This window comes from Petaurus breviceps, unplaced genomic scaffold, assembly GCF_028583685.1.
Source record: "Petaurus breviceps papuanus isolate PSGF00001 unplaced genomic scaffold, PetGlider_PUasm1.0 90897, whole genome shotgun sequence".
NCBI lineage: Eukaryota > Metazoa > Chordata > Mammalia > Diprotodontia > Petauridae > Petaurus > Petaurus breviceps.
The window spans coordinates 663,827-690,427 of record NW_027187374.1 but is presented as its reverse complement, the minus strand read 5'-3'; the positions used below and the strand labels follow the sequence as shown (position 1 = coordinate 690,427).

At 36.7% G+C, this 26,601-nt stretch overlaps 1 protein-coding gene across 5 annotated transcripts; it reads left to right on the top strand.

Annotated features, from left to right (window-relative positions):
• The first annotated feature begins 2,016 nt into the window (after positions 1 to 2,016).
• U2AF1 (U2 small nuclear RNA auxiliary factor 1) lies at positions 2,017 to 26,085 on the top strand. 5 transcript variants are annotated; one of them, XM_069074810.1, is made up of 9 exons: positions 2,017 to 2,174; positions 6,516 to 6,603; positions 10,228 to 10,294; positions 14,084 to 14,133; positions 14,483 to 14,581; positions 14,991 to 15,124; positions 15,281 to 15,373; positions 23,477 to 23,668; positions 25,429 to 26,085. In XM_069074810.1, exons 1-8 carry the CDS (start codon positions 2,131 to 2,133, stop codon positions 23,649 to 23,651), a joined length of 750 nt encoding a protein of 249 aa, XP_068930911.1. In that variant the 5' UTR covers positions 2,017 to 2,130; the 3' UTR covers positions 23,652 to 23,668; positions 25,429 to 26,085. The 5 variants fall into 5 exon arrangements, with proteins under 5 accessions (XP_068930911.1, XP_068930913.1, XP_068930910.1 ...); XM_069074812.1 differs by lacking the exon at positions 23,477 to 23,668; XM_069074809.1 differs by having other exon boundaries at positions 23,477 to 25,781.
• The last annotated feature ends 516 nt before the right edge of the window (positions 26,086 to 26,601 follow it).

Genomic DNA, 26,601 nt, shown 5'->3' with positions numbered 1-26,601 from the left:
TGTATCACACCATTTTGGGAACTCTAAATATATACCAGACCCCAGCCTGACCTATCCCTGAGATCCTGGAATAATACCACATTCATTGTTTCCTCTTTCCCATTGTTCATTCCATCTGATACAGTCCTTCTTTATAACCTGACTAATGTCTAATGTGAAAGTATTAGCAGATCCTATACTTGATTGTATGCCGCTATGGGGGACAGGGGGAAGGAGAAGGGAGGGAGGGAGAGAAAATTTGAAACTTAAGGAATTGTGGAACTGAATCTTGTAAACTAAAAGTAAACGAATGAATTAATAAAGACCAAAAAATTAAAAAAAAATAATGCAAAATTCAATAACCCTCAAAAGTAGCAAAAAGACCTACAGGAACAAAAGCTCAGCTCAGCCATTCTCCCCAAAAGTGTGCAGAACCAGGGGCATCTGGGTGGTGCAGTGGATGGAATGCCGGTCCTGGCATAAGGAGGACCTGAGTTTGGGTCTAGCCTCAGGCACTTGTCACTTGCTGGCCTTGTGACCTTGGGCAGGTCACTTGGCCCCAATTGCCCTGCCTTCTCCCTCCAAAAAAAAAAAGTGTGCAGAACCCAGCCCTAACATAAAGTCCAAAGTCATGAAGTAGGCTAGATGAATGAGTAAACAAAAAATAATCTTGCTCCGCAAAAGGGGTGGAGGAAGCTGTTATGGTTACAGCACCACTCAAGATACAAACCTAGAAGAGAAATACTCCAAAACTTGTGTAAGCAAAGCCTCTTGGATCTCTGTCACCCGGATTATCCAGTTCTGGGTCACATATCCAGTGTTGAGAGGAATGGTCTTCAGCTTTGGCCCTAGCTGTAGTACTGAGCAAGGAACAAGTTGTGGGAGCAAATAGTAGCAGTGTAGCCCCAGTCACAGGAGCAGAGTGGTGTCTCAGTTCTAGCCTTTGTTCAATATGTAACCCACAGTGGAATAATCAGACCTGGAGTACCAGAACAAAGGAGATCCATTGGTTCAGTCGCTCTGAAGTGGATCAATAGAGGATGAATCCAGAAGCAATCTTCTAAAATCTCTAATTGAGAACAAGCTGATAGACCAAAGCTGAGTCAGTAACTTGAAGAGCTCAGAGCAGGTGAATGAACAGACTTCAACAGGGATCACACCACTCTGGGAGCACTAAAAGGTTGCAAGCTCCCAGCCTGAGTTGTAAAAGCAGAGGAAAAGCATAAAAGACCAGAAGTCCACCACAAGGGTTTTCCAAAAGATGTCAGGCTTGTTGGGGTGGGAGAAAAGAGGGAAGAGGCATAGAAACTGATGGGCTAATTAGAAAGAAAAATAATAAGCCCTAGCTGTTAACTAGGTGAATTTAAGTGAAAATTAACCCTGGAATTTAAGTGGAAGTTAACACTTGGGGACCAGGTCTATAAACCCAGCTTGTCCTAGGATTCCTCTACTGCTGCAGAGTAGGGCAGTTCTTGGACCACTTATCTGTCCATCCTCGTGGGTGTCTTTGGCCTTTAGCCATCACCCCGCCCTGCAAAGATGAAAACTTGGGGTTCTGAAAGCTGGGGGGTACGGACTTAAAATAATGCCTAACTTCAACTATATACATTCTACCCAAAAAGGAAAAATTGGGACTGCCTATTCAATTATTTCGGTTGTGTTTTCAAAACGCCCCTCTTGGTTATCACTGTTTCCGGGGAAACGTGGTTAATACAGGATGTTCTAGAGATGTGGAAAACTTTAAAGTAAGGGAGGCAAAGGGGGAGGAAATTAAGAGCACGTGAAAATTTTAAAACCTTGTGTGATGCTAATAGGTGTCAAGGAAGGCAACGTAAATAAATATATAAGGGAAGGGAAGGGAAGGGAAGGGAAGCAAGAGAGTTATGCACTTCTGAACCCACCAAGGGTGGGCCGAGATGGGAACTCGCTACGAGAAGGAGGACGGAGCAATGGAGAGATGGCGGGAAGGGCTCCGCGGAGGAGGAGCCCCGCCCGGCCGCGTCGCCGCGCCAGCCCAAGCGTGATTGGGCGGAGGGTCCAGCTCCTCTTGTGGAGAGGATGGGCCGTGACTGACGCCGTCGCGTTCGGGTGACGTGTCCGCCAGCGTCCGGCTGTGGCGGCGGCGGCGGCGGCGGTAGCGGCGGGTGGGAAATGGCGGAGTATTTGGCCTCCATTTTCGGCACAGAAAAAGACAAGTGAGTTCGAGTCACCCAGTCCTTGTTCTCGGGAGAGCGTAGTAGGGTCTTGAGCCAGGCAGCGCTGCGGAAGAGCGGAGGGGGCCGCCGGCATTGTCAGAGCCCCGGTTGGGGTCGACGGTGAAGCCGGGCGGCTGTAGGCCCGGGCCGTGGCGTGGGGGGAGGGGAGCCGGCGGCGGGAAGGAGCGGGCGCCCGGCCTCGTGGAGCCAGTTCAGTCATAAAGCCCTTGGCCGCTTCTTGCTCCCTCCCCCCCGCCCGAGCTCACGGCGTGCTCCGGCACTCTTCCCGGGGAGCCACGCGCCGCCTTCTCTTGGAGCTTTACTCTTCAGTGGATGAATAGAGCTGGGAGCGGGCGGAGGGACGTAGGAGGCACTGGCGGGGCTGCTCAGGGTCGGAAACGAAGAGGAGCGAGAATAGTCCCAGTTCCGACGCCCCACATGGCGGGCTTAAGGCCACGAGGGGCCGCGGCGCCGCGGAGTGGAGCCTCAGAAGGGGCCGGGCCGGGGAAGGGGAAGCGTGAGCTCTCGGGGGAGGGGGGCCGAGCCTGGTGGCCGGGGTCCCGCGGGCCCCTAGGGGGCCGGCCTGTCGGCTTTTCACGTAGCCCCTCACTCCCAGACCCAGCGAGTCTGTGCTTCCGACTGCTGGGGGAGGGCCTGTTTTAGACTGGAACGCAATTGAAGTTTGCTTTTAGAGGGTGGGCAGTGTGTCGTAAATACTTTATAAAAAGCACTTTCCAGGTTTATTAAACGTTACTCTGCTTCTTCCGTTGCTACGTACTCCATTTCTGTCTCTTGCCTCTTCCTTTGCAAAGGTTTCTTTTCCTCCCCCCCAATTATCTCATGTCTGCCCCCCTAGGAACTCATAGCTCTTTTCGTGAACTCAGCTCAAGTGTCACCTCTGAAAAGAGATCTTTCAGTTCACTTAAAGCATTTAATAAGCGCTTGCTGTGTGATAACGAGAAAAATTAAACAGCCTCTGCCCTCGAGTAGCTTATGTTCTACTAGAGGGAAATCTGCAGAGATAAATAAATACAAGGTATTGGGGGTTGAGGAGACGAGGAAAACTTAGGTGTTTAATAAATGTTTGTTGAGTTGAAGGAAAATTGGTCCATAAAATTTTTGGTACTTTTTGTTAGCTTTCAAAAACAGATTTAGATTTCCAAAATACAAGATATTAATACAGTCAAAAGAATGTTTAGGCTTGAACCCTTACAGACAATAACCCAAGAAATGAATGTGTACAACTTGTGAATATATATCATTGAAACTTATTAGGAGCTCTTCTCCTTTGGAAAAATGGAGAGGAGGGAGGATTGCCTGTTTATTTTTTTCAAATAGAAAGGTGCTCTAGGGTCTTAGACCCACTTCTAAAAGAATAGTTTAAAATGTAGGGAAAAGCTAATAAAAAGATTTGCATCTTTTTTGCCTTGGTCTGCTTGGTTTTAATGAGTTGGATGAATTTTCGGATTATAAATTTGTACAGATTTAGAGCCAAAACCATAGAGGTCACCTAGCTCACTGTCAAACTCAAATAGAAAGTGATCTGCAGGCTGCTTATTGCCTTAGAAAAAACACCATTTAACATTATCTGTGTTGTATCTTTGTTAAACATTTCCCAGTTACTTTTTAATCTGGAGGGGTTGTACTCAGGAGTTTTTTGTGAGCTAGGAGGTTTTGACACCAGAAATCTGTCAAAAACCCTTATAAATGAGGAAATTGAGGTCTGGAGAAATTAAGTGACTTGCCCAAGGTCACACAGGAAGGAAGTTGCAGAGTTGGGATTCCAACCCCAATCCGGTCACACCAATTCCTTCCTTCTTTGCATTCCAAACTAATTTTCCCCAAATTTGACTTTAGGAACTTCTTAACCTATTTAAATAACCCCAGTAACTACTTGTTCAAAACCATGTAAAACTGGTACATTTTATACAATGCTTCTAAATTTGTTGCGGATAAACCTGTTCGTTCATATAAGTTCACCTTTTATGTGATTGGAACAAATTAGAAATGTGTTTACATTTTTTTTTTATTTACTTCTATACAATCTTTGTTTGGGGATAGAGTATTTTGTAACTGTTTGAGAGTAGGGATTCTTTCTTTGTATCCCCCATCCCAGGCAGTAATAGGTTATTTAATAAATTTTTGTTGATTGATTGTATCCTTGTAGCAAAGATCCCTAACTTTTATTCTTCTTTAACCCCCTAGGTTGTAGGTCTCTTCCATGATAATCATTGTTCTGTAGTTTCCTAGTTGTAGTGTACCCTTGAAAGAGAAGAAATTATTTCTCCTTACATCTTGTCTGCCGTGGCCAAAACATTTGGTCCTGTTTAGGAAGATAATTAATTCCAATTATCTTTTGCCTCTGTGTGTTTAACCATAATTAACCTTTCAACAACATTGTGAAATCAGACATTTTTGAGTGTTTTCTTACTTGCCCTTTTGGGAGACAACTGCATTTCTGGAACTTGGATTTGTTAGCATTTCTCGAACACTTTTTTTATACTAGGTTTTACATTTTTGTTACATACTTTTTGGAATATAATTTTTTAATTGAGAAAACTAACCAAAATTCAGCTTACTGTACACTGTTGATTAGAGAGAATTTTTCCCTCTGTGGACAGCACAAGATAATACTATGGTTTAGTCATTATTTTTGGAGTTTCTTTGAGACTATTTTGTATTTTCTCTTGATTCCTTGTTGGGGGGGGCAGTATTTTTAAGTCACATGATGGGCATATAACCACCATTTTGTGAGGGTGGGGTGGGGTTGTTCTTTGTTGTTTAAGAAAATCTGTAGTAGACAGGTACTCTGGCAGCTTTTTTTTATTTTCCAGGGCCTACCACTACTCCATGGCCACTCTTTAAGACTTAAGCTATCTAGCCACATTGGTAGAGGAAGTCTCCTCTTCCCTTTGTCAATGAAATCAAAGGTTACCATTTAAGAAAAAAAAAGACAAGATACAGAGTTTGTGAGGAATGAGTGCATGATGCATAATTTTTATTTCATTAAATTTAAACCATCATTATTACTAACATTATGCATTCTGACACTTCTGTCACATAGAAACAGGGCAGTTTTTGTGTGTGTGGCCTTTTTGGAGGGAGTTAGGCAGGGCAATTGGGGTTAAATGACTTGCCCAAGGTCACACAGCCAGTAAGTATCAAGTGTCTGAGGTTGGATTTGAACTCAGGTTCTCCTGACTCCAGGGCTGTTATTCAGTTCAGCACCTCGACGCCCAGGGCAGATTTTTTGAGCCTTCTCTTGTAACAGAAAATTAGGCAGAACTAGCCAATCAGCATTAAACAATATTCTGTCTCTATCTTCTCCCATACTTCTGTAACAAAAGAGAAGGTGACAGGTGCATGTCTTGATCTTTACATTTTCCCAAAGAGAAAACTGAACTAAAATGAGATCCTCCCAGAAGTCTAGATTTTTAGAGGTGAGACTGCAGAACTTTTGTGAAAGAACATAAAAATGTTTTGAGGTAATTTTACTTATGTTAAATAGAAGCAATATGGTGTAATGGATAAAATGCTGGATTTGAATCAAAAAGACTTGGTCAAATCCTACATCTGATGCTAATCTTTGTAACTGTGATAGGGATAAAGTAATTTAATCTTTTCTGAGTTTCAGAAAACTGAGACCCTTTTCAGTTGTAGACCGCATAGGTCTGGAAGAATGTTGACAAACTGAAAAAAGAGTCAGGTGAATTGGGAGGCTGAGATTATTCCAAATCATGCCATATAAGGTGCTAAAGGAATTGGGGTTTTTTAACTTGGAGAGGACATTATTAATGTTTTCAAGTATTCAAAGAGCTGTCATAAAGAGGAAGAATCAATTTGTCCTCCTTGATCCCAGAAGGTAGAAAGAACTAGGAGGAATGATTTGCAGAACAGTAAATATATCCTCAATATATTGGGGGGGGGGTCGGGGAAGCTGTATAAAATTCCTTCTGGAGCTCTTCAGGGGTAGAGCAGACTACCTTCATAAGATCCCTGGATATCTTGAAGTAGCAGCCAGATGACCAACTTGGGGAATATTATAGTAGATGTTACTATTAGTTATAGGTTAGATTAAGTCACCCGCTCTTAACTCTAGAGATTCTTTGGGAAAGGGTGTCAAGTAATAAAAATAAAGTTGAATAAAATAATAAATATATAAATAATATATATAATATATAAAATAAATAATAAAATAAAGTTGAAGCATTGATCCTAGTGATATTTCTGACATTTGAATTTAATGGAAAATAGTCTGGTAGTCATTGTTATACTAATTACATGTTTACATGTATTTTATTTTTTCCTAGCAATTTAATCAGGTCTTGTTTTCACTTACAGAGTCAACTGTTCATTTTATTTCAAAATTGGAGCTTGTCGTCATGGAGACAGATGTTCTCGGTTGCATAATAAACCAACCTTTAGCCAGGTTTGTGTTTTTTCTTAGATTTTTTTGGTCTTGAATATTCATCTAAGCTTTCAAAGACTGCTACTAATACTATTACTAAATAATTCATTCTTTTTTTCTCTTTTTTTATGTATGTATACATACATTTTCTTTTTACTTATACTGGTCCTTTTTGCAGGTAATACTATTAAAAATCTTAACTGTAGTAGAGGCTAGTCAGGGCTAATTGGTGTATTTAATTTCAAGGCAAATCAGTCATATCCCTAGATTCTTTGTATAGTAAACCCTGTTGTTATATTCCTTATAACCAGATGAAGGATCTCAGAACTTCATCATCATTCTTGTGGCCAACATGACTCAAAAATGTGGACCTGACTGCAATGCAAAAACTGGCCTGATTTTAACTATTTTCCCCCTTCATGTTTGTTAGCTGTTATTCATATTAACTGCCAGTTTCCCCTGCCAGCTGATTTACTACTGTGGGATTAGAAGAGGTAGGGAAAGGCCATGCCAACTAAAACTTACTTGGGGTTATTTGGTTGAGTGGTTAGTAACAGGAATAAAAAAAAAAACCCCAAACTCTTGCTTAGAGTTTTATATATTCCATTTATAAGAGATTTATATTTTGAATGGATTCATTCCTCCTCTACTCTAAGTGAGCTTTTTACTCCATTTCTTTAACTGGAAGCTAAAGGGTGGGAAAGAAACTTTGTGCCATTGACTGTCTTTGAAATGGAGATTTTTAAAAGTCCCTGAAATTAAGTTATAAACTGTAGGTTTAAGTATTAATTACTTATATGTTGCTGGTTAGGTACCTTTCTACTCCCCAGAGTTGACCTACTATTACTTCTTGAGTACTGTGTTCTCAGTGATTAAAATTCTGGTACATTTTCTTTAGACTAATGAAAAACTTAAGGAGAAAAATAAAATAGCCTTTGCCACTCCCTTAAGAAAAAATGTCTAGAAACTACGAGTGGAAATGACATTCATGTAGTTTGGAGCATTGGAGAAAAGTATCATACTTCTGTTCAAAAGAATTTGGAGAAATAAAGGTGTAGGTTATTCCCATCTCACGTTCACTATTAACAATTTGGAAAAGAGTGAAACATGATTTTCTGTAGGCTTATGTACCTTGATTTTCATTTTGATAGTTGAAGGGGACCCACTTGAAAAGAAATAAAATATGTACTGTTGTTAGGTATATCTTTCAATACTCCAATAAGACATAGGTTGGGAGAGTTCATCTACCTGTTTTTTTTTTTCTTCACTGAGTCTATAAATGAAATAAAAATTGAGAAGGGGATGGGAAGAAGATAAACATTTCCCTTTAGTTAAAGGTGGAAATTTTTTTCATTCAGAAATAGATTATTAGTTGTAACTTTTAAAAATCCGCCATGTTGAGATCAAAATGAAAGTGATTTCATAAACTTTTTCTTGGTTTCCCTTTGGGTGTGTATGTGTATTACACATTCTGTAAGGCACTGTTTATCATCACAAGGACTCCATTGTTTTCCTTAAATGTAAACAATTAATTCCTAGTGCCAGATGCAAACCCATAACATATTTTACATGTGGGCTCAGGATTTTTATTTTGTGTTATCTTCCTTACCTCAGGAATTCTTCAAACATATGCAGTAAAACTTTTACCTAAATATCTGTCCTACCTCCAAAATCTTGAGAGGAATATGTCCCAGAATGCTCATAGTGTATCTGTGATATCTAAGTGGGTATGGACTAGAAAAAGTTCAGGTATTCAAAAGAAGAGGGTTGATAATCATTCACAAAAGTTAATTTTTTTTTTAAATTTTAAGCTTTCTGATTAATATTGGGTTTTTTATCTGCAGACTCAACCCTAAAATATATTTCATTTGATTTGGGGCTTTGACTTAGAGAGGTTTTATGACCATTATTAGGAATTCCCTCTACATATAGGTGGGAATTTAACTTATTGGTTATAAACTAGATATAAATCTCCTTTATACACATGTCATAGCAGTGTTATCAAGATTGAAAATGAGTTTTTTTAATCTTCCCCACTTAACATTAGATTTGTGATTTTTAGTTTATACAGTACATTTTTTTAGCTACTTACAGTGATAATGGACATTGAAATTTCATGTACTATATTAGCTTACTAACTTAAACATGGTTTGTTTTTTCAGACAACTTGGTTTTAAGAAGAACGGTACAAATGTAAGGTTTCAAGCCTGCCTGATCAAGTGTAAAGCAGAAGGGCTAAAAGGATATTTTCCTTAAAAGAAGGAGCGGAAAACATACAAACATTTAAAATTATTGTATTATGTAAACAGAGACTTCACCAAGAAATATTTATATAATATTGTATAAGGTATCTAGTTGACATTTGAGAAACTTGCTTTGTATGCCAACTTTTGCTAACAGTGGAAGAAAACTTGAACCTACTGCATACTCTCAAGTTACATACTGGTTAAAACTTTGCATGGGGATGTGATTATATTTGAGAAACTTGAGGACATTTTAGTGTCTTAGTTTGAAGTACAAAAATGTTAGTATTTATTATACTTTGCCATCTTAACTTGGGGCTACTGATTAAACTAACAGTTATAGTTCCTTCTTGGTTGCTAGCTGACTTAAAGTAAGTCACTGCAAAAACTCTGTTTTCATAATATGATGGTTTTGGTGTACTCCTCAGAAGACACACACAAAATGTCTGACTTGCAAAAAAAGAAAATTGTTTAGCCATTTGCAAACAAGTTGTCTCTTTGCAATTGTCTAATATATGCACAGCAGCCAGTAGAATTCCCCTTTTTATTTTTTTTTCCCCGCAGACCATCTTGATTCAAAACATCTATCGTAACCCCCAAAACAGTGCACAGACGGCTGACGGCTCACACTGTAAGTCCCACAGTTGGAGAAATTTTTTTAAAGAATGGTGTTAAAGAGCCCACTCCTAATTGAGACAATAATGTTGGCTTCTGAGCTGCTGACATAAAGCTGTTGCAAACAGGACAAGGTGATGGAACTCCTTGCGCACAGCAAGAACTTGATAACTGTATTTGTTCATGAGACAAATCATGTGACTTTTGAAAGCTCACTGATGGGACCTTTCTTTTGATTTGACATTTGTTAAATGATAAGGTCCATACATATGAAACCTTTTTTTTTTTTTTAATCAGCCAATCATTACACTGATTGGACCCCTGACATTTATCAAGTTCTTTCTATAGGTATGAAATCATAAAAATATTTAGGATTCGGTAAGGTAAGTTGCCCAAGTGTGGGTCTTGTTTCATTTAAAGAAAGAAAAGTAAAGGAAATAAGAGATTTCATGTCATGCAGTTATTGTATTTACACAATGCATCTCTTTTGTCCTGGCTGTTCTGAGTTTTAGTTATTTTGCTAAATGGAGTTCTAAAAAGCAAATTATTTTATAATTTAATTCAATTTGTGAAAGACCGAATGTTTTGATAAAACAAAGCACAATAATAGCATATTATGAGATCTCTTATGCAGTGTTAGGATGGTTCAGGAAGTCTTCCCCTCTCTGGAGAAAATAACTTGGCTCTTTTTCAGCACCGAGACTCATCAAGTGATCATCAAAGGAAACCGGTTAAGTGTTAAAAATTTATTTTCCATAATATAAAGTTGTTGCGTTTTGTATTTCAGACCATTGCCCTCTTGAACATTTACCGTAACCCTCAAAACTCTTCCCAGTCTGCTGACGGTTTGCGCTGTAAGTTCATACAAGTTCCTTCACTGGTTCCCTGGGCTTGATTGTCAGAGCTCAGTGTCAACTTAATCTGATCTACCATTTTAGTTTAATAAAGGACCACATTTTATTAAATGTGTCAAGAGACTTGTCCTATTCAACCCTTCCCCCAACCCAGTTCTTCAAAAAGGGGCTGAAACTATATTTTTTTTTAAGTAGTTTTGGTCTGCTCCCACTGTTCCCTCCTTTACTTGACCGTCATCCTAGGGGAAAATATACCAAAGCAAGCGTTATGCTCTTTTCTTTTAAGAGCAAGGATATTTGACATTTTACTTAAAATGCTTATTTTTAAAAGAGATTGATGGAATTTGGTTATTTGTGTGTATGTGTTTTCCCCAAATTGCATTCAAAATTTTGTCCCTAATTAAAATTTGAAAGTTGAGCTATCTCAGAAGTTAGATTTTAGTTCTAACAAACCTTGCTCTAAATTAAGTATTTTCCATAGGGTCACAGAGACCCAGAGCTTTCCTTATTTCAGGATATAGACACGAGCTAGAGAGTTCAGGGGAGGGAAAAATGGAGGGAAAAGGAGATGTTGGGGAGCAAATCTCTTATTTGCCAAAATGCCAATAGGTCCTTGGTGGAAAAAGTTTGAAGATCATCATTATATGACAGTAAATGTAAATTTTTTAGTTTGTCTTCTTTGTGGAATTCAGAATTTGGTATACTATAGTTTGAAAACAGATGGGCACATGCATGGAAAAGAACTGTAAATTTTTCATTTAGTAAATATTCCTATTTTTCAAATGGCAAGTATCATATGAATATTATTCTATTAAGTGATAGTTGTTTCAGAATAGGATACAGGCCAGTAATGGAGAATCTAGGACCTTCAGAACAGTTTTATATTTTTATCATCTTGCAAAATTGACTATCTGTTTGGTTGATGTGTGTGTGTGTGTGTGTGTGTTTTAACCCTTTGGAACTTAATTATTGATGAGAAAATTGGAATTAAAAACTGGCAACCTTTTAAATCCGATATGGCCAACCTAAATACTGAGAAATTGCCCCTAGTAGCCATAGATATAACTTCAGATCCCTTTTTAAAAAACATCCTGTACCAGCAGCTTGTGGTCTGGTCTTTTGTTTGTTTTTAATCCTGCCAGTTGAGGCACTAAATGCATTATAGTATTTGAGATATTGATACAGTGGTACAGGAGTTAATTTCTTCTCAAATGACTACAGAGTTAACTTGGTAACCTTTGGTTTAAAATAATTTGTTTTCTGAGGATTTTTTGTTATGTTTTAAGTTTTTAAAAAGGACAGTTTCAGGGGGAATTATTTAAATAATGGCTATACTAAATATTTTGCTTCTTTTCCTTTCAAGAAAAGTAGGTTATTGAATAATTGTGATAACTGCTTTTTACTCATTAATCAGGGTTGTATGTATTCATTTTTCATTGGAAATATAATATTAAAATTAATTTAGATATGTAATGTTGACTATGGGCTCTTAAAACTAGATATTCATGGTACTCCACTGCTTTATGCACGTAGCATAATAAGAATCAATTATGGGTATCAAAAAGCTGGTACCCTCTCTGCATAAGTAAATGGAGTGTTTGGTTTGCATCTTAGGTATAAAGTCAGTTTAAACTGATGAACTTCAGTTACAAGACCCTTTCACTGATATTTCCCAAATGCCTAAGTTCAGTTAATTGAAATTTAAAATTATTTACTTAGCCCTTTTATGCAAAGAATAGCTGTTTCATTGAAACATAAAATTCAGTCTGAATGATTGAATCCAAGCTTAAGAAGCATAAGTTTTAAGAGGAAAAATTAATAATTGTTTCGTGTTTTGCTGTTAAAATCTGCTTTCCATTAAAGGGTATAAATGGTTGAATAGTATTTTTATTTCATCTGTTGCTCTGTGAATGGTTAAAATATTTCGTGTTTCTTTTTATATGGTTTAATGATTAAATCCTGACATGCAATATTCACGAGATCAGGATAAAGTGTATTTTTTCCCCCATATTTAGCCCATTGTCAAATATTTTCTGTTTTACACTTTTAAAAATTGCATACAACTCTATAGCATGGTGACATAGATAAAATTAAAATCAGTGACAGTCCCTAAATATATAACCAGTAGTTTAAACCCCTCCCTACCTAATTTTGACTTTTTATGAAAGCTCTAAATAATAGCTTACATTTTACATTCTCTTTCACCCTGGTGAAACATGCTATAAAATTGCTAGAAGGATTTAAGGATAGTAAAGTCTTTTTTCAAGTAATTTTTTAAACCTCCTGTTTAGTGGAGATTCTCATAATACTTACTGTGACTTCACTTAGAAATATTTTTCCAGGGGTGGCTAGGTGGCACAGTGAACAGAGCACCAGCCCTGGAGTCAGGAGGACCTGAGTTCAAATCTGGCCTCAGACACTTAACACAAAAAAAAACTAGCTGTGTGACCTTGGGCAAGTCAGTTAACCCCAATTGCCCTATTTCCCCCTCCAAAAAGCAAAATAACAAAAATATATATATTTTTACAAATGATGGTCAGCTATCAGGAACTGGTAGGGTTTGTTTTTGAATCTCTAGTAAATTCTGGTTGTTGTTTTTTTTAAATAATTCCTAGACATTACAATTTTTTAAAACTGGAATCTAGAAGACCACCATGCAGATAAAAATGAAGCTAAATTAATCACAATGGTTCTCAGAAGTTTTGTTTATACAGTGAAATCTTTTTACATCTTTGGGAACATTTGCAAAATAGCTAATAGGAAGAATAGTGTGTTCCTGGCATTTTTATTTGGAGTAAGGATATAATTATGTAAGGATAAAGAATTAGGGCCTTCATAGAATAGACCAGAAGTAACCTATAAAACAAACTTGCCCATCATTGCCACCATCATGTTTCCAAACTATAAGGGCTGGGCTTAATAGCACAGGTTTCAGGCTGGCTTAGCATTAATGCAGATCTACTGTACTCTTTCCCATCTAGTCACCTTAATTTAGCAAAACTCTAATATCTTAATTTCTCTTGAGTAGATCCTTTTTAGCAGTATATGAATTGTTAAAATTTGATGAAGGGGAGTGGAAATAAAGAATTTCATTTTGCATAAATAGTATGAATCTACCTAAATGATTGACATAACTTTGTTCCATGGTTATAAATTACATAGAAAGCCATATTTAATGGAAATTATTTTTGGAATATAGACTAAGAATGCTTTCTATAACAAAGCATTATAATTTGCATTTATTTGAGTGGCATACAAATGCCATAAATGTACATAATCTGTTACAAATTATTTTTGTCATGGTATACTTTGGTTTTAATCACATCACAAAGGATTTTATAGCATTCTTTTCTATGCTGTAAACTTAAAGGTTTCCTTTAATTAGGAAAATAAACTTAATACTTTCCCTTTGATCTTAATCATAATTTCAATAAAAAAAACTTTCTACAAGGTTACTTGACTTCCACTCCAACTTGTTAGGAGAAAAAAGGAAATTTAACATTTAAATTTTTCTAATTTGATATTAAACATTTCCTTAACAATTCTGAAATAGTGTCACTGATGCTGATTAAAACTTGATTTAACTTTTAATTAAATGAGTGTTATGGGAGATTTAAAAATCTCACCTGTTTAAAAAGAACTATTAGTTTTATTATGCTCTATCTTCAACAACTGCATCACCTTGTGTTCTTTCTCTAGATATTTTACTGTTGTTTAGCTTGTTTGAATTTAAATTCAAGAAGTCTCTCATTTCAACATTCTAACCAAAAAGATTTCTCTCCGTTTCAGGTGCAGTGAGTGATGTCGAAATGCAAGAACACTATGATGAATTCTTTGAGGTGAGTTGTATATAAAATTCACTATTTGAAGTTAAAATCTTACATTTTTGATGCAGTCCCTTTCTTAAAGTAGAGAATATAAGTAATTAGACAGTGGTGACTGTAATGGCTATCAGATTTTAAAAGCATATTCTCTCATTTTTTACACTATCACAATTGAAATATTAAGTACCTTTGTATTAGGAGAATTGGGGAGGGCATGCTAACATTATTGTCTAAGAAAAAACTGTATCTTATATTTTCACTTAGTAACAACTTTGTCTCATTTACTGAAAATAATTTGTTCTTTGTTGTATTCTGATACGGTTGGTATATGAAGGTGCTCTAACCTCATCTTTGTTACCTATAGGAGGTTTTTACAGAAATGGAAGAAAAGTATGGTGAAGTTGAGGAGATGAATGTTTGTGATAACCTTGGGGATCATCTTGTAGGAAATGTATATGTAAAGGTGAGTGAAGTTATGAGTATAATTTGAGCACTGTCAAATGAGTATACTAGCTAGAATTGTTTTCTCTTGAGCCATTTTGTTATTGTGAGTAATTGGTTACTGGTTTGTTTGGGGTTTTTTACTACGAACTTTGATGCCTATGACCATTTAATGTTTTCTATCAAAATATTTGTTGTCTAGACAGTATTTAAAAAAAATTTTCTTGTTTTTTGCAACAGTGCTAATACATAACAAAATTCAATAACTTAAAAGTTGACATTGAGGCTGGTAGTCCTTAAGTAATATAACTAAATATAGATTATCTGTCCTAGTCCATCTTAATTTGCCTTAGTAGCCAGCCACCTACTAGTTATGAATATCTTTAATTACAGTAAGATGTGAAAACATTTTTGTTTTATTTATTTCTCAGTTTCGCCGTGAAGAAGATGCAGAAAAGGCTGTCATTGACTTAAACAATCGCTGGTTTAATGGACAGCCAATTCATGCAGAGCTTTCACCTGTGACTGACTTCAGAGAAGCTTGCTGTCGCCAGTATGAAATGGGGTAATGATGAGAATTGGCAGTAGTGTTCATTTGGAACAAAGTTTTCTTATTTACCAGACAGTTTTCAGCATACCAATTTAATAAGCATGATGAATATTAGAATAAGTGATAAAGGTGAAGTGATTACATGAGTTTTTATCTAATTATTCTCCACAGAGAATGTACTCGAGGAGGCTTCTGTAACTTTATGCATCTGAAACCCATCTCTAGAGAACTACGAAGGGAGTTATATGGGCGTCGTCGGAAGAAGTAAGTCTTTTATTCAGTAACAAAAAAATATATAGCTAAGGGAAAATAGTAATTAAATAAAATTAAGTTTCTCTCTGAAATTTGGCAGTCTGTACTTTTTTTCTTCAAGGGGGCAGCTAGGTGGTGCAGTGAATAGAGCACCGGCCCTGGAGTCAGGAGGACCTGAGTTTAAATCTGGCCTCAGATACTTGACACACTTACTAGCCTCGTGACCTTGGGCAAGTCACTTAACCCCACTTGCCCTCCCTAAAAAGGCGAAAAGAAATTTCAAAACAACATAAAAGGGAGAGAGAGGGGGCTGTGTATTTTATATTAGGAAGATATTCTTGTGTAAGAAACCCAAGAACCAGAAGAGGGAAGAGGAAAATGTATTGGTTGAAAAGCATTGGAAAGAAAATAAAATCAATATAAGGTAATTTTGTGTGGAGGTCCTGGCAGCTGGTGGGAATCAGGAAGACCCCATGGATGAGGTAGCATTCAAATGAAAGAAAACCTGAGATTAGAATGAGAAAGAAATGCATTCTAGATACCAGGGGATAGCCTGTACAGAGTCAGAGACAAGAGATGATAATTTGTCCATGAAAAAGAGTAAGGCCAGTTTGTACTGGGGAAATTGTTGGAAAGGTATATTAGGAAGTTTGCAAAAAATTTGTATTTGATCCTAGAGGTAAATGGGTGGTCCTCGAGTTTGTTGAACCAGGGGAATGTCAGACCTGTGATTTGGGAAATACCATTTTGATAGCTATTATAAAAGATGAATTGAGAAAGCAGGGAAACCATCAAAAAGCTATTACGTATATATCCTTGCTTATATAACTGATCCCAATTCCAGAGAACTGGTTGTGTTAAGCTACCCAACTCTTGACAGATACATGAGACTGCAATTATTTAATCAAACTTTGTTTTCCCTTCTTAAAAAAGTTTTTCTAAACCTTTTAATATAGTGGGGGTGGGGAGTGGGTAGGAGGAATAAATGTTTATTTAAAAATAAAATTGAAAAGGGGTTATTGAAATAATCCAGACGAGATAATAAAGGTTTAACCTTGGGTAGTTATCTATTAGTAGAGAGAAGGCAATAGATGTAGATGTAGTATTAAAGAGTCATGGGTGACTCCAGTGTTGAGAAACCTGCATGATGATGGATAATTGTGCCCTTGACAGAAATAAGTGTGGGGTAGGTTGCTACTTTGGACATGCTGATTGAAAAGAGACTAGGAAGATAAAGATCTGGGAGTTGTCTACAAAGTTGTTCATTTGACCCATGAGAATTGCTCAAGTTATTGAGAAGAGGACCCAGGACAGAGCCTTGTGGAATGCTTGTAGATGGGGGAGCAAGATCTGAATGATAAATCTAGTAAAGACTAAAATCAAGTAGACAGGTAGAAGGAGAGCCAGAAGAGCAGTGAAAGTGAGAGGAAGATGGTCAGCAGTGTCAGTGCTACTGAGAGGTCAAGAAAGATGAGAGTTTAAGAATTTAAGATATCATGGGTCACTTTGGAAAAAGAAGTTTAAGAATTTTTTTTTAATTGTAGTGAAGAGACCTGGGAGTGTTTTTAGGTACCAGGTAAGGAGAAATTTAAAAATTAGAGGGAGTAATTGGACAGGCAGAGAATACTGGAGACAATAGATGAAATCTAGGATGCAATTAAGGACTGACCCTGGTGAGGAGAAAGACCATCTTTGCATCAGAGACTAAAATAAAGGAAGGAATAAGGGCATAGTGTCAGAAAGTGAAGAAATATGCCAATTCCATGGGAAAATTCTATAGATCATTTAAACAAAATTTTCGAAACATCAACAAACCAACTTGCAGCAAGCATGAAAAAGGGTGATGGTGGGATTCAGTTATCTGGATATCTACCAGATGGATATGTCAGAAGTGCAGTAGCTTGATTATCTTGGCTTGCCCTTTATAGGGTAAATAAAGTGATTTAACTATGACTGATTCCCACCTAAAAAGAGAAAAATGACTACTGACATCAAAATAATAGAAATCTTAAAGGAAAGGTGAGTTTGTATATTAAACTTGATGATAATAAAGCAGAAAAAAGCTGATGTGATCTGACACGTATCCTGGATTGGGGAAGAGAAAATTTTTAAAGTTTCTGAGAATTATTTAAGCTTAAGGTACGGGCTGAAATGCTCATAGGAGGAATGGAATTTCTCAGGAAGGTGAATGAGGGAAAAATTGTCCGAATGTAGGTAGAAACTTACTGACCAATTTTAAGATACAAAGAAAACACAGATGATAGAAGCAAGGGCAGATTAATAGTATGAATACAAATGTACAGTATTGTTCTGGGAATCGTGTCAGAAACAAATTAATTTTTACTTGCAACGAAGAGATCTTTTAGCAACATTGGGGAAAAGGTTGAAAGGAAGGAAGGTTGGAGGGAGAGGGTAATAATTCATTTGAGTGCCATGGAACAGTAAAATTAGATGAAAGTAGTCTCAATTTTTGATTGTATTTTCCCTGCCAAAGAGAGTATTTATGCTGAAAAAGAACAGTATTTAGGGATTTAAAGCCCAAGATATGTTGTAAGAGGATATAATGCTTCATTTGATAACTTCAGATCACCAGGTCCAGATAGACAATCAGAAGAACTGGCTAGTATAGTTCCTGAGGTTCCACAGAACTAGAGAAGTACAAATAGCCCGATTTTCTTTCTTTTCTTTTTTCTTTATTTGTTTTTTTTCCCCCGGGGGGGGGGCAGTTGGGGTTAAGTGACTTGCCCAAGGTCACATGGCTAGTAACTGTTAAGTGTCTGAGGTCAGCTTTGAACTCGGGTCCTGTGCTCTCTGTTCACTTCACCACCTAGCTATCCGAAATAGCCCAATTTTTTTTTAATTAAATTTTATGTTTATTTTAGTTTATATCATTCATTTCCACAAGATTTTGAGTTACAAATTTTCTCCCCGTTTTTCCCTTACCCACCACCCCAAAATGGCGATACCACTGAATAGCCCCTCCCCAAGTCTGCTCTCCCATATCTTCCCCCATCCCCCTCTGATTTTCCAGTAGGGCACAGTGGATCTCTATGCCCCAGTGCCTGTATATCTTATTTCCCAGTTACATGTAAAATAATAATAATAATAATATATGTGTGTGTGTGTGTGTGTGTGTGTGTATGTATTTTTAAACATTTGGTTTTTTAAAACTGAATTCCAGATTCTTTCCCTTCCTCCCTTGTCACTCATCCTTACTGGGAAGATAAGCAATTCAATATAGGTTGTACATCTGTCACTATGCAAACTATTTCCATAGTGGATATATTATGAAAGATTGACTATGTTACCCTTCATCCTATCATACTACTCCCCCACTTGTTCTATTCTCTACTTTGATCCTGTCCCTTTTCAAAAGTATGTGCTTCTAACTTCCCTCCCCCCCAGCCTGCCCTCCCTTCCGTCATCCCCCCTCTCATCACCTTTCCCCCTACTCTCCTGTAGGGTGAGATACCCTATTTAGTGTGTATGTCATTCCTTCTCTAAGCTAAATTCAATGAGAGTAAGGTTGACCCATTCCCTTTTGCCTTCTTGTTCTTCCCCTCCATTGTAAGTTTTCCCTTGCCCCTTCTATATAAGATAATTTGCCCCATTCTGTCTCTCTCCATCTCTCCTCATTATATTCCTCTCTCACCTCTTGATTTCACCTTTTAAGTATCATCCCTTCCTATTCAATTGGTCCTGTGCCCTCTGTCTATGTGTTACCTGTACACATATAAACGCACTCACATATGTATTAATATACCCTCCTATATAGACACACACACATATATATATATATACACATATATACACACACACTCATTTCTATTCCCTTCAACTATTCTCATACTGAGAAAAGTTTCACAAGTTACAATTATCATTTTTCCATGTAGGAATTTAAATAGTTCCACTTTGATAAGTTCCTTATGATTTCTTTTCACTGTTTACCTTCTCATGCTTCTCTTGCTTCTTGTATCTGAATGTTAGATTTTCTCTTCAACTCTGGTTTTTTCATCATGAATGCTTGAAAATCCTCTATTCCGTTGAAAGACCATATTTTCCCCTGAAACGTGATACTCAGTTTTGCGGGGTAGCTGATCCCAGGTTTTAATCCCAGCTCCTTTGACCTCTGGAATATCATATTCTAAGCCCTTTGGTCCCTCAGTGTAGAAGCTGCCAGATCCTGTGTTATCCTGATTGTGTTTCCACAATATTCAAATTGTTTCTTCCTGGCTGCTTATAATATTTTCTCCTTGATCTGGGAACTGGCTATAATATTCCTAGGAGTTTTCTCTTGGGGATCTTTTTCAGGAGGTGATCAGTAGATTCCTTCAACCTCTATTTTGCCCTCTGGTTCTAAAACATCAGGGCAGTTTTCCTTGAGAATTTCTTGAAAGATGATTTCTAGGTTGTTTTTTTGATCATGGCTTTCAGGTAGTCCAATAATTTAAAAATTATCTCTCCTGGATCTATTTTCTAGGTTAGTGATTTTTCCAATGAGATATTCCACATTGCCTTCTATTTTTTCATTTGTTTGGATCTGTTTAATAGTATCTTGATTTCTTATAAAGTCACTAGCTTCCATTTGCTCCAATCTAATTCTTAAGGAATGATTCTTCTCAGTGAGCTTTCGAGATTCTTTTTCCATCTGGCAAATTTGGCTTTTTAAGGCATTTTTCTCATTGGCTTTTTGAGCCTCTTTGACCATTTGAGTTAGTCTATCAATAAGATGTTATTTTCTTCAGTAAGGTTGTTGACTCTCATTTCATAATTTTCTTCCATCATTCTCATTTCTCTTCCCAATTTTTCCTCCACTTCTCTTATTTGTTTTCAAAATCCTTCTTAAGCTCCTCTATGGCCTGTAACCAGGTCATATTTTTCTTGGAAGCTTTTGGTGCAGGAGTTCTGACTTCCGCTGTCTTCCTCCTTCTCCATGCTTTGATCCTTTTTATCCCCAAAATAGGAGTGTAAAGTCGGATTGCTGTGCTTGCTTTGCTTCCTTTGCTTGCTTATGTCACACTCAATTACTTTACTTTTGGGCTTTTTGCCATAATTAGAACTCTACTACTAGAGAGGGGAGCTTTGTCCCAATCACTGGGGTTTCTCAGCTGCTGGAGCTATTAGTTGGGTGCCCTCTCTGAAGCCTCCACATGCTCTCTGACATATTGGTCACGCACCCCAGGACTTCCACCCTAGACAGTGATCTAGATCCAAGCAGGTTAGAACAAGAGCTATTACCCCTCAGACTAGTTGCTTGGTCCCCCTACAATCTTCAAGCCATGAGCTCTGAAGCAGCCACACTGCATGGCCATAGTGCCTCAGCCCCTTCTCCCTTCAGGAGGCAAAGGCTGGACTGCCCTCCCAGACTCCCGGTTCCCAGTCCACACTGCACTGACCTCTCACTTTGTCCTTAGCATATATGTGTTGGTAATTCTGAAAATCGCCACAGCTGCTGGTGATCTGAAGTCCTCCAGCTAGTGGTTGGTTGTGGCTGCCCTGAGGCTAAAACACTCCAGCTCACACGGAGCACTCTGCTGGCCCCTTCCTGCCAGCCTGCCAAACTGTCTTCAGCAGGAAGTTAGCTTCTCTCTGTCATTTTGTTGGTTCTGTAGCTCCAAAGTTTTAGAGTCATTTTTTACATGAAAAGAATAGCTTGCAAACTATAGAACTTGACATCATTTTCTGGCAAAAATTCTAAAGGATTAGCTAGAAAATTAAAGATTCCGTCTTGATCTTTCTTTTCTGTTTCCCTTGGAGACCTGATTAACTCCCTTGGATTCAGTTATCAGATATCTTACATATCTGTTGTCCCTACCACATCATAGGGGTTAGGGGCCCAGCATCCCCACAATCAGGAAAATCCATGCAGAATTTTTTGCCCTCCCGTCATACCAGAAGAGATCTGAATGTTTTTCTTTTAGAGGGTGTTTAGAGTACCTTATTGTAAAAATTTGGTTGATATTACATAATACTGTCCATATATTTTATGTATTTCTAGGTTTCTAAACTTTTTCTGTGTAATCTACAGCTTCCACAAACCTGCCCAAAAATTCTTATTTAATTTTTAATGAAGGGATAACTATTCCTTTTTGTAAACTGTAACTTAAGACTTTTGGTAACTGGTGAAAACCTGTTTGTTGTTTTTGTTTCTAACCTTTTCTGTGACATGGACTTTTTAATAACTTAATATTCCAAATTGTTTTCCAGGATAGTTAAACCATTCCCAGTTCCACCAATAAATAATTAGCCAGTAGGTCTTTTGGCTGCCTTTCCAGCAATAAGTTGAGGTTTTCCTATCTTTTAAAAAGATACATTATTTAAATTTAATTGTTTTGAGTTAAACTTGTGGCACCCTCCTTCCACCCATGAAAGTAAAGAAAAACAAATCCCACATTAGTCATTTTCAGAGTTCCATTTTTGTTCTACTTTGCTTTCCTGTAGTGGCTGAACCAGTTTATAACTTCACTGGCAGTCCATTAATGTGCCTGTTTTTCTGTAGCTCTTCTAACATGGTCGTTTTTCTATTTTGTTTTCTTTGTTAATCCATTTTTTCTATATTTCACCATCTTTGCTAGCTTTCTCCCATTATTTTAAGCTTTTAGGTAGTTTTTATTGGGGCATGACACTTTGTCAATTCACAGTATACGTTGGATGTCAAATTTTTATCAAATAATGGAAATATTTTTCTTCTAACTCTAGCTACATTGATAGTGTTTGTGCAGAACGTTTTGATTTTACATGATTACTCAGTGTCAATTTTGTCTCCTAAATCTTGCCAGGTTAAATTGTCTTCCCCTTCATAATATTGTTCTCTCTTCCCTCCCCACCCTCCATCCCTTACACACATGCACACAAGCACACGTGCACAGGTGTACTCTCATGCCACTATATTTAGATCACTTATCCATTTGTAACTTATTGGGCCAATAAGATGCTGAACTTGTTTTTGACAAACTGCTTTCTAGTTTTCCTAACTTTTTTTTTCCTTAAAATATAGGGAGCCCTTTCCCCAATAGTTTGTTCTTGGGTTTAAGTATAATTAGGCTGCTGTGTACATTTGTTTCTAGATCTGGCCTATATTCTTTTTTATTGCTTTGTCAGTTTTATAATTTTATAATTTTTTCCTTCTAAAAACTCAAATCTATAGGTTTTGTCAGATTTTTAGTAGAAATAGTTTTCATTAAAAAGAATTTCTCTTTCTTTTTTTTCACTGACTTTTCAAAAAAATTTATTTTATGTAATTAGGATTGTCTGCATTGTCTTTTTCTATCCCTTATCTGGTTGTGAACTTTATGTAAATCATGCAAGTTGTAACCTTATTCCCTAATTTTTGTAATACGCTGTTAATCATAGAGCACTTGTTTAGTATTTATTATGCTATAAGATGTTGTTCTACTCTTATTTTTTTGCCTAGCTACTTAGCATTTTTTTTCCAGTATTTTGTGAAAAACAGATTTAGATAGCTACAATCTGAACTTGGGTAGAAGGAATGCCAAGCAGAGACACTTAAGAAAATAAGGGAATGTTTTTGTGTACAGCTATACATCAACATCAGAGGACATATTTGGGTTCCTTTAAAATGACTTTCTCCAAATAGAGGGTGAGGCAATTGGGGATAAGTGACTTGCTCAGAGTCACATAGCTAGTGTTGAGTGTCTCAAGCCAGATTTGAACTCAGATCCTCCTTACTCCAGGGCCAGGATTCTGTCCACTGTGCCACCTATCTGCCCCGCAAATACTCTTAACATAATACTAATATTGATAGCATGGCCAGAGATGTTAAATTTTACTGCTGTTTGAGGTTGACTCATATCTGATAAGTTAATTATTATTCATGCAGCTGCATTTTTGGTTGGCATTTAACTTCAAAAACAATGAATACTTCTATAATAAGTCAACTCAAAATGAGTCTTGAATAACTTGATTGGTTTCCTTATTGTACTTCGTCATTATTTGTCTGCTTTGCTGTTTTGGGAATTGAAAAACACTAGGGCCTTCTTAGTTCTTTTGAATTAGTTGGAACCATCATAAAATAATTTTGTATTTGTATATTGTCTTTTAAATCATAATTTAACTTAGTGAGCCATTTCATTTTACCTTTTCTTATGTTCATAGGCATAGGTCCCGATCAAGATCTCGTGAACGTCGTTCTAGATCAAGAGATCGTGGCCGTGGTGGTGGAGGTGGTGGTGGTGGTGGCGGCGGCGGTGGTGGTGGTGGTGGCGGTGGCGGAGGAAGGGAACGTGATAGGAGGCGGTCAAGAGATCGTGAAAGATCTGGTCGATTCTGAGCCATGCCATTTTTATTGTATGTCTGCTAGAAAGTCTTGTAGTTGATTGACCAAACAAAGTTCATAATGAGAATTTTTTTCTAAAAAACAACAAAACAAAAAAAAAGATGGGCTTCTGAATAAAATTTGTAGTGATACGGTATTCTTGGTGTAACTGTTTCTTGTGGGAAATCTTAATAAATTTCATTTCTTTACCTCTTCAAATGCATGACCTAGCAGTGCTTGAGGTGAAGGTAATACAGATTCCCTGCCCTTTAAATGTTTGGGGATAGATAAAACTGATTTGTGAACTTTAGATAAATGGAAAACTTATTTGAAGAAACCATAAACTAAACAAGTAACTAAACAAGCTTGATGCATAAAAATTAACTTTTATAATATTTTCTTTCCTGCTATGTGAGTGTCAGGTTAATTTAAACAGACCTGGAAACATCCTTTTTATTTACTCTGTAGAAATACTTAGCTAGAAACTTGATTTGTGACCAGAAATCTCTGCACTGTAAACTACCGTATTTACAGTAAAGCCAATTTTTTAGTATAAAATATTGTCTTAGTGTATCTTTAATGGAAATTGATAGTGGTGTCTGTATATAATTAGAAGTTTTTAAAATGATATTTCATGCATAATTAGAGTAGTGCCTAGAAAGTCAGTATTAAGATTACATCAATGTTGATAGTGTCTCATACCAGTCCATTAGGCCATTCTGCCACAATTGGCATTCCACAAGGCAAGTTAATCTTTTAAATCAGACTAATATACCCTTACAAGTGTTTCTCTAAAAATCACCTACCTAAAAATCAGATTTATTCATATTTAATTTCTCTATTTTGTAAAGTGATATAATGGTTGATGGTTGTCCATTTAAATTTCTATAATTGTTAATTGCCTTCTATTAATATACTATTTAAATGCTGACAGCTGAAAAATCTTTCTGTTTTACCCCCTTTTCAGTGCATAGCAGAACTAAGATTAAATTAAGAATAAGAAAGCATTTTTAAAAACTTTAAAGCTGAAATAGACAATTGTCAAAGGCAAACCCAGTACACATGTCTAAGTGATTGACTAAGAGAAGCTAAGTTCCAACAGAGGTGTTATCCAAGCCTACTTTATCATGACTGTTCTATATAATGTAGGCGAACCCTTATTGTATGTGTCTTTAAAAATCTACTTTTTCTCTGTATATGCAATTCCCCCTGTTCCATTTAATTTTCAAAAAAATGCACATTGCTGTGTTGGAGAGAGCACCCTGCTTTTCAAAAGCCAGAAATTCAATAAATCTTTAAAAGGAACATTTTCTCAGCTTATATTTTTCATGAAAGTAATGTTTATGAAATACAATTGATAAAACCATTCCATTAATTGATGAAATTATTTCCATTGATTGTAACCCAGATATGATGTATAGAAATTTGATATTGGATCTTTTTACTACAGGAATCACCATACTAGTCATAGGGGGAGGGGGACTTATGAAAATTAATTTTAAGTTAGTGAACCAGTTAACTTAGTTTTCATCATTGTATCTTCCCTCCAAAGTAAACATGAAATCAGTCATTTGGTGCATCATAGATTTCAGTGAAAACTTGTAATCGCCATTTAGACAAGAAAGGTAGGGGAAGTTTTACTTTGTATTTCTTGATTTTTCCTGTGAACCTAGCTTATAATTAAAGTTTTTAAGTTTCTTAAGCATTTGCATCTGAAATTAATGAAGATTCAGACAGTAAAACTGAGAAAACCTACTCACTTCATACCTCCCCCTCTGTGCCCCTAATACAGGACTGGAATAAGGAAGAAGAGGAAAGTTTTGTTCCAAAGATGACATCACACTGTGTTGCTACTTCTGTTTGAGTATACTATGATCTCAACTGGTGAATAACAGCTAATAAACATTAAGTAACTCATGAAATCATCCTACAGCAAGTAAAGTGATAACTTTACTTAGGTCCATGAAGTTTTTCTTTTTGATTGGAATTTATTCCAAGTGGCTTCCTTTTTTTTTGCTTTAGGTTAAAATCCAATTATTTCTGTAAAATGTTGCTTGTCCATGAATATTATATGATGTATGTTTAAAAGATTGTAAAACCAAATGGAGAAAAGTTGTTGAAAATAAAGGTTTTTTAAATAAGGAATTTAAACATTGCAGAACTTAAGCATTTTGCTTTAAAGCCTTTTTTTAAAGGAAAGTCTTCTAAATGGCATTCTTTTGATAAAATGAATTTAAGTAGGGAAATTTATGGAATATTTTCTTCATTCCTGATTTGACATTTTTTTCCTTCCTTTGGAATTTTTTTTTCCTAAGCATTAAGAAATGTAAATTTTCATCATCCTTATTACTTTGATTTTTTTTCTTATAACAGCCCCTGTGTAAGATTTTAATGCTTTTCTGCTGATGTATTTCGGCTATTTTTGTAATTAAAGTTGGCTTAGTAAAAATCTGGTTCAATTCTATGTTACATTAGAGAAATAGACTCCTTTGGTCTAAATTATCAGGGAATAATGCTTGATACTGAATGTAGAAACTTTGCTATTTATAAAAGCATTCCTTGGGCCACTTTAAACAGTTTTCAGTTTATGCCCATTCTTAGGACAGTTCTAAAATGCCACTTAGTCTTCAGGCTAGGCCAATTTAACAACCCATGGCACCTGAGTGACATTCACTGAAACAGATCTTTTGGGATCACCAGTTATATTGACATGGGGTGTGCCAGGGCTTAAAAAGAGCTACAGCAATCTGAATGAATCTATGTACTAAAGATTGATAAAATTGAAATATAAGATGGCACTGCCCCAAATTTGCCAATCTGCTTATCCTGTATTTTTACTGCTAAATGTTTACTACTAGAAATTTTAGTTATTAGGAAGAAGGGGAAACTAGGCACAGGTATAAGGAATTTCTGAGAATACTGCCATCCACTTTTCTACACTTAGCCACTGGCCCCTAATCTTTTG